Source organism: Hipposideros armiger, unplaced genomic scaffold (assembly GCF_001890085.2).
Source record: "Hipposideros armiger isolate ML-2016 unplaced genomic scaffold, ASM189008v1 scaffold_78, whole genome shotgun sequence".
Classification (NCBI taxonomy): domain Eukaryota; kingdom Metazoa; phylum Chordata; class Mammalia; order Chiroptera; family Hipposideridae; genus Hipposideros; species Hipposideros armiger.
The window spans coordinates 3,691,160-3,700,021 of NW_017731428.1; the positions used below are offsets into that span (position 1 = coordinate 3,691,160).

Consider the following 8,862-nt stretch of genomic DNA (forward strand, 5'->3'; position numbering starts at 1 on the left):
GGAGAAAAATATGTATGTTTCACATGCTTCCTTAAGTAAATGGAAATTTTCATACTTTTCTTTTTTGGCTATAGTTTCTTTAATGGAGCAGCCAATCTGTCTGCAGACCTGGTTTCATCAAATGATTGACAGACCCCAGCTCTAAAGCCAGTTAAACATTCCAGCCAGCCGGGCACTGGGTAGTTGATGATCCTCACGATGTTGGACTTTCTGGCTGAGAACAACCTCTGTGGCCAGGCCATCCTAAGGATCGTTTCCTGTGGCAATGCCATCATTGCTGAGCTTCTGAGACTCTCTGAGTTTATTCCTGCTGTATTCAGGTTAAAAGACCGAGCAGATCAACAGAAATATGGAGATATCATATTTGATTTCAGCTATTTTAAGGTAATCTTCCCCTCTAGCATTTTTATCACTGTCTTTTCTACAAAAGCATGCTTTCTCTGAGAACCCTGAGACTCTGAGAGGTTAAGTCATTATGGATAAAGAGTTAAAGAGGAAAGCTTTCAAGCCATATTTAATATCAGCTAACTAACTTGAAAATAATACAGAGGTATTGTATGGAAGCCCTAACATGATATAATTAAATTTTAAGGAGATAACTTTGATGTAATGTATTTCACATTGAAGCACCCGCACCCCACACTTCAAAGCGTGCTAATCATGGTTGCAATTCAAATTCATGTGTTTCAAAGGGATTTTATATCTAGGCTCCTTTTATCTTCGTTGCTTTGCTTTCAATTTTTGACATCCCTTTTAAGGCATAAGAGCAAATTTTAAAAAGACTTTAGATATTGCTACCAACAAGTATTATTTTTACTGACGTTTCACATAAATGTGTTTTTCTTCTTAGGGTCCAGAATTATGGGAGAGCAAACTGGAAGCTAAGCCAGAGCTACAGGATTTAGATGAAGAATTTCGTGAAAACAACATAGAAATTGTGACCCGATTTTATTTAGCATTTCAAAGTGTGCATAAATATATTGTAGACTTAAACAGGTATTGATTCATTTAGTAATAGCTTATTCTGATAGCAAATTAGTGGAGAAGGAAAAAGGATGTACTAGAACATGTACATCTTTCTGAGTTACTGCAAAATTTATAGCTTCTACCATACATAATTGTCTTACTTTCTGTGGCACTCGTCATCTTAAATATTTAGAGTTTTGTTATAATTTTCTGCTCGTGTGAAGTATTATAATCTTGGTTTATACTAAATTATATAGCTTTCAATTCTATAGTTTATGATGATATTCTAGTATATTATATATGAGAAGTGAAAAAAAAGGAATGTATTTTTGTAGCGTTGGTAACCACAGCCTTCCTCCTTACCCCTAACCACACAACATTCTCTTTCTTCCCGCCCTTAGCAATTCATTACTCATTAGCTTTTAAACTACTCCATGTTCTTATGCCATTACTTCTAAGATATTTGTAATTCATAAAATCAGGACTAGGGAATATTTCTTTTATTTGGAGTAGACATAAATATCTACCTGTAGCTCTAATCACGATGAGTTTCAGCTCAAAAAGTTTGTTCTTACAATCATGAAGAACCATGAACTATTTGAAGGTCAGAATGCTTGGTATCTTACCTTACCTTTTAAAAATCTTTGCTTTCCTTCTTCAAAGATGTTGTTAAAGTTTTTATTAGCAATGAATAACTTTCTCTGGGGTTTCACTTCTAGATATCTAGATGATCTCAATGAAGGCATTTATATTCAGCAAACCTTAGAAAGTGTGCTTCTCAATGAAGATGGAAAACAACTCCTAGTAAGTAATAGTGATCATGTAAAATAGAAATTCAACAATGTCAAGCTTAGCATCGCTTTTTTTCCCTGTGAGTCACAGATGCATACACAATACCTTTATTTAGAGCGAAGCAAAATAAACTGATGGTTTTCTTCTGACAGGCCTGTATCTGGATTTAGAACATAGGAGACATTGAACAGAATTACAAGTGAATAAACATTATGTGAAGGTTCTGCGCTTCCTCAGTGTAACGATCTTATTTTTATTTTGTGCATCCTAAACATCTGGCCTGGTACCTCGTACATAGTGATCACTTAAGAAATGTTTGTTAAGTAAGTGAGTGACTTGAGGTATTCATAATATTGGGATTCCATTTTGATATCCCGAGCAAAAACAGACCAACTGAAAAATAATTACTGTGAGTTAAAATATCTTTATTTATTTTTAAAGATCATTTTTATTAGTCTCAGCTTAAAGACAACCAGACAGGGGAGCGTTTTTTTGTTTGTTTGTTTGTTTGTTTGTTTGTTTGTTTTTTCAAATTTATTTTTTTATTTAAATATAGGTCATATACAATCTTACATTGATTATATTAGTTTCAGGTATACAATATAGCAATTCGACATTTTTATATCTTACAATGTTATCACCCCATTAATTCTAGTAATCATCTGTCACTGTGTAAACGTATCACAATATTATTGACTAAGTTCCCCTTCCCCTTAAAATTTATTTTGCATAAACTTTTCAAAGCCCATTCTGTACAGAAGGTGAGAGCCCTTTGGGGGGAACCTGCATTCTCTTTGTAATATAAAGCTTTTAGGGGGAATGGGAGCAAAGGGATCTTTTTAACCGTTATCAACGTCACTGCATAAGAATGTATGCTCTTGTGCATCTGACCATTGTCTTTTTCTCTTCGTAGTGTGAAGCGCTGTACTTATACGGAGTTATGCTGCTGGTCATCGACCAAAAGATTGAAGGAGAAGTCAGAGAGAGAATGCTGGTTTCCTACTATCGATACAGGTATCCCTGGGCTGGGACGACTCGCTCTAAAAGCATAGCTATTGGTAAAACGCAGTGTAGGTTTCCATCCTACTTTTACTGTGAACAGCAGCAATATGCTCTAGGGTGCAAAGGATTCTATCCCTTTTTAATTCAGTATACAAATACAGCAGTTACTCTATATTTTATATCATCGTAATAGTTAGCTATCATATATGATAGCATTGTATATATATAAAATACAGTATTATGTATAAAATCATGATAGTGTTATATACAAAATAATCTAGATATTATAGATTATTTAAGATACATAGATTTTATGCCCATGACGGTACCACAGTTTTCTTTAAAAAGGAATCTGAGTTTTCTTCATCTTTAAGATAAATTTGGGGCTTCTGGAAGCCTAATGAACAGTCTTTTTTGGATTTTTTTTAAGTTTTCAAATACCACTCCTTGGCAGATGAAAGGAAATGAATGAGTTTTCTATTTTTCAGGTTGATGACTTTGAAAAGTTATCACTCAGGGGTCAGGTTGAAAGTGAATTCTCACCCACATCTATGTGTGAAACAAAAACAAAAGAAGCACCAACACAAATCACGACCATGTGTTACGTTTGTCTGTAGAGGGCTGTGACTCCAAGAAGTAGGGTCTTAAAAACAAGTCACCTTAACCAACTCTAATTCAGTACCTTGCACACAAGCTTCAATTTATTTGATTCATGTGTCAAAACCTGGACACAAGGTCAATGTTAGAAACAGTCAATAAACATGAGTCAGGAACTAGGGCTAAGGATGTGTGGACTAGAATTAACATTTTTGCACTTAAAAATTAGGACAAAATAAATAGAGCAAGGAGGCAGATCTTCAACAGAGAGGAGATTGTTGGGGACATATTTTCAGAGACACCTGGCACTGCTCAGCAGTAAATTAATCTTTACTCAATCAGCTTTATTACATGAGCAGAGAGTATTCACCAGCATGCATGATTCATTCACATCAGTTTGACCATGAGCTGTTTTAACACCATGTTTTTAAAAATGAACTTTGAATGGCCTTACCGATATTTCTGAAAGTACCTGGGAAAAACAAAAACAATAAATAACATAATGAAGAAGAAAAAAACATTTGTTTCTCAAGCCCAGCTTTGACAATGGGGCTTTGTCCCTTTGGGCACAACAGCTAATTCATTAGAATGTAAGGATCCATTACTGAAGTGACACTGAAAAATTGCAAGTCGGAGTTGTGGTAAAGGAGATTCTTATATCCAATAGGATACAAGATAGGATATCCAATGGATCACAGAGCACACCTGCTCTGTGAGAACCTCCAGCAGGAGGTCATCTTCTTCAAGTCTAAGATTCTTGGAATCTCTGAGGGAGTACTACTCCGGTCGACCATGAAAATTACAGATGTTATGATTAAATCTCTAGAGAAAGTGCACCTTGGCAAGAAAAACCAGTTAGTGTATATCCCACCGTAAATTGACATAATTTTTTAAAGTCATTTTTTAATTTATGAAACATTGGTGCAGGTTCACATTCCTTATATGCACAATCTTGAAATCTAAAGAGCTCAGAAATATATCCATACACATACATGCACACACACACATATGCACACAGAGTAACCCCTGAAATAGAAAAACCTGAAATCATATGGCATCAGAACCTGATCAGAGTAGATGTGAGGCCATAGGTAGTTTTTTTTATCTCAGTTGTGAATATTCATAAATTTTACTGCAGAAATATTAATGTGTGTTGGTCACGGCATGCCAACTGGAACACTAATGGAGTATTATACTGTACGTTGTCTGTGTACCATATCATTGGGTTGTCGGAAAAGTCATGACGTATTTTTTTCTATGCTTTTCATTGCAAAAATGTGTCATGACTTTTCCGACAACCCAATACTTTCTCATATTTGAAAAATGCTATATTCTGAAACAAGTCTAGCCCCATGGGTTTTACAAAAGGGATCATGGGCCTTTTTATAGAACCGTATCTACATAAAAGGAACCCATCTTAATAAGTTTGCTATAACAGGCTTTTTGAAAATATAATTTTGAATCTTAAGGATATAAATTGACGTATGGTTGTATGTAAAACCATATAAAACCAGATTATAATGAAATTCTCCTGCTTTGTTGGACTTCAGAGTTTTCAGTGTGTGTGGGTTTTTTTAACCCTTTCTTTCCCATTGTGACCATGACTCAGCGCTGCTCGATCTTCTGCTGATTCAAACATGGATGATATTTGTAAGCTGCTTCGAAGTACAGGCTATTCCAGCCAACCAGGAGCCAAAAGGCCACCCAACTATCCTGAGAGCTATTTCCAGAGAGTGCCTATCAATGAAGCCTTCATCAATATGGTCATCGGTCGACTAAGATCTGATGATATTTACAACCAGGTGGGGATTAAGTCTGTTAAGATCTTCACAGAGTTCCAAAGACTGATTTCACTTTCCTCCTCAGTTACTCCTTTCCTTCCTTCTTCCTCCAAAGAGTAAAAGCAGCTTAAACACTATTTAAGACCTTTTAAGCTGTGCTCTGGGATGGTAGAGGAAAAAGGTATAATATTTGGGCAGAATGAGAGATTTCGGGGAAGAAATGGGATTTGAGCTATGTTTGGAAAGACGAGGCATTCTTTTAGTCACTCATTTAAGAAATAGTCTTTGATTGTGCGTTATGTGCCTGTTCATGTGCTAGTGCTGGGGTCCATCGCTGGCAAAGGGAGGCCATGGTCCCTACACATAATGAGCTTGTGGCCAAGGAGAGAAGACAGACAACCAAAGCAATTACAGTGAAGCAAGATGAGTGTTATCTTAGGGGAAGCACCAGGTGCCCTGGAGCTTATAACGCGGGCAGCTAATTGCAACAGGTGACAAAGGGGACATACGGGCAGCCCAGGCAAAGCAGGCAGGCAGTAGGAGCAGGACTATAAAAATCCTGCAGCATTTGAAAGTTTCTCACTGTCCTCCCCAGTTTGTGTGTCATCCACTTAATTACAAGGATACCGAAGAAAATTACCATTTGACTTCATTTTCCTGCAGGAAACATCATTTTATGTATTATTTATATTTTTCTTACCAGAACAGAGTAAATAGTTGGACCTCTGGTAACTGGATATCGTGTATCACAGAGCACGCCTGCTCTGTACAGTTCTTTAGGCAACCTGTTAGTTTTTTGTATGAATATGTTAAGTGTAACTAAAAGAATGTTTTTAAGGGCACCTCAAAATCAGGAGCTACCTGTAGATACCAGATCTCCGTAATAGTTATTGCCATTTCTTGACAATTCAATGTGAACCACAATCATAGGAGGGTTTTTTTCATATACGATTTTCTGTATTCCTCACAATAGTCTTGCAAAGTAGGCAGCATTATCCTCATGTTGCTGTTGAGAAAAATCAGGCTTAGAGAGCTTCACTAATTTTCACAAGGTCACCCAACGAGGTAGCACAAGCATAATTTGAATTCAGGTCTGTCTGACTTAAAGCCCGTGCAGTTTCTTGACTCCCAGTCGTTACCCCTCTGCCTCTTACGTGGTCTATTTTGTCCACGTCTCAAGGCAGCGGGTTTCGGTTTTCTCCTGCCCCCATCACTTCTGTTCACACACGGGTTAAGCTGTGGTTGTGTTGTGTGTCCTCCCCAATCTCTGCCCTGCTCCTCTCCCGTCCCCAGCCCATTGGACCAGGTGCTGTCACTTGACCCAAGATAGATCAGATTCCCTTCTCCAGGTACTTTGAAATTGGGCCTGAGAAACAGTTTCTGGACTCAGCATGCAAAATTTGCAGTTTTTTGGGGCAGCCTCATTCTGCCACATTATGGAGAACAGTCTGGAGAGAGAGAAAAGTTAGGCAAACACGTCCAGGGGAGAAACAGTGAAGGCTTTCTGGTTCGTAGCCCCAGGCACTTCCAGAGACCTGGCCACATTCCTGCTTGCAGATTCCATGTGACATTGCTCTGTCAGTAACAGTTTCCACCATCTCTGCTTACGGTCCTTGAGGTGATATGGACTCTGTGCAGCCAAAGATGCCTTTTGCATAAGGCAATGGAGCCCGGGACACACAGGCATTTAAAAGGCGGGCAGGAGAACACCCAGTAAAGCAGACTGAGTAGAAGAGGTGCCTGGGGAACCAGAGGAGAGAATTTCGTTCCTGAAAGAATTTAAGTGAGAGTGCTAAAAAGAGGCTGCTGAATTGGGTGATTGTGAGGTTGTGAATGACCTTAGGAAATTCCATTGAGGTGATGGTGGAGGTCAAATTTCAGTGAGTTAAAGAATAAACAGAAAGTGAGAAAATAGCAAAAGTGTGTATGGACTCTGTCAGTTCTTAGAGATTGTCTGTGATGGGGAAGACAGAGAAATGGACAATTCATGGGAGACCTGGGGTTAAATTTTTTTTTTTTTAAGGAAAAGACTTAGAATTGCAGCAGAGTCAAGCACTGGAAGGAAGGGAATAATGTCGTGTGGTGAGGAATAAGAAGGAAGGCCCTGGTGAGCAGTGCCGCAATCTGACAGTTGCTTCCAGTGTCCAGGATCCTCCCAGCAGACGGACTTTTAGAGACTGATCTATTCTAGAACTAGATCATTTCTTTGGCACATGTAAGTTCAGTTGTTACCAACAGCTGCCTCTTCCGGGTCGTCTCTCTGTATTGCAGGTCTCAGCTTACCCTTTGCCGGAACATCGCAGTACAGCCCTGGCAAATCAGGCCGCCATGCTCTATGTAATTCTCTACTTTGAGCCTTCCATTCTTCATACCCATCAAGCCAAAATGAGAGAGATAGTGGACAAGTACTTTCCAGATAATTGGGCAAGTATTACTGTTCGTCTTTTTCTCTCTGTAATAAGCTTGTTAGAAAACTGGGTTTTTTTCATTCTTTTGGCCTATAACTCAGAGGTCATAATGTTATAAATAGTGAGACATAAAATCACTTAGATAAAATTACTTGAAGTGTGTTGAGAATTTTTATAAATCATAACATGAAGGAATAAACCAGCCAGTAAAATTTCCTGATGAACCTATTAGTTTTACTTCTTAAATAGATACTCTCACTGTCAAACCATGGATTAAAAATGTATCTTCCTTTAGCTACAGAGGTTGCAACTAACTTACAGAAGGATTTCTTTATCCTTTTCTCGTTTATGAATCCATGCTAGCAGAATTCATCTGACTTGTCATTTTATTAATAGGAATTTCACTTTTATAGTAAGTTTTATCTATAAGCTAATATTGATGGGGCTATAAAGATTTACATCACTGCAGGGATGTGCATGTAACTTTTTAAATGTTTCAGTTAAAAATATTAATTCTTAAAGTAATAAAACTGACTTAACATACCATAGTTAATATATATGAAATGTTTCCTTTGCACAGAGGTTTTAACAAAGTACAGTTAATTGGATCATGTTCTCAGGGAGCAGACTATTGCATCATTTCTTACCAGCTTGAATCCCAAACTGTTTGTGATGAGGGGCCTGAATGAGGAGGTTTACCGATGAGAACAGACTACAACAGTTCAGAGATGTTTCCTGTCCATGGATGAATCATCCTCGTGAGCTAGGAGTTGAGCGACCAAGAAGAGAGCTGTGAGAGTCTGGCTTCATTTGCCTACAGTTAATAAGAAAGCATTGACCATAATGCTCTGTACTCAGAAACACTTAGTATTAGGGAAGGTCAAAATCCAGTTACATGATACTCACAAGATACCCTCCTACAAAAGCACTGATGTAGTGGAATAAAAATATATATAAATGCTAGGCAAATGCCAACCAATAAAAAGCTAGTGAGAAAATATTGGTACTGCACTAAGAGAATTTTAAAGAACAACATTAATAGGGATAAAGAGGAATTGTATGAAATATTTTTTAAAATAAATGTGAAACAGTGTCACTCTTTGCAGAGATATTTTTGGGAAAACTTTAATTTTGTTTTCTTTATGGAAAAAAATTATGTTAGCATATAATTGGTTTATTATTGTTGTTTTAAATGAATTAACATTTTTAAATTTCTCAGTTTTCATGTGTAATATGATAAACATCAATAGATATAACCCACATTAAAATAAGTGTTCTTTGGAGTCCTCAATAACTTTTAAGAGCATAAAGGCTAG

General features: G+C 37.3%; 1 protein-coding gene across 1 annotated transcript in view; it reads left to right on the forward strand.

The window, feature by feature from the left end:
- The window catches only part of WASHC5 (WASH complex subunit 5), an 87,703-nt gene that overhangs the window by 7,872 nt on the left and 70,969 nt on the right, over window positions 1–8,862 (forward strand). Inside the window, exons 2-7 of the mRNA XM_019643429.1 lie at window positions 75–384; window positions 851–996; window positions 1,686–1,770; window positions 2,672–2,772; window positions 4,967–5,159; window positions 7,410–7,562. Of these exons, the coding sequence (XP_019498974.1) occupies window positions 187–384; window positions 851–996; window positions 1,686–1,770; window positions 2,672–2,772; window positions 4,967–5,159; window positions 7,410–7,562 (876 nt within the window). The 5' untranslated portion in view covers window positions 75–186. The remainder of the gene's footprint in view (window positions 1–74; window positions 385–850; window positions 997–1,685; window positions 1,771–2,671; window positions 2,773–4,966; window positions 5,160–7,409; window positions 7,563–8,862) is intronic.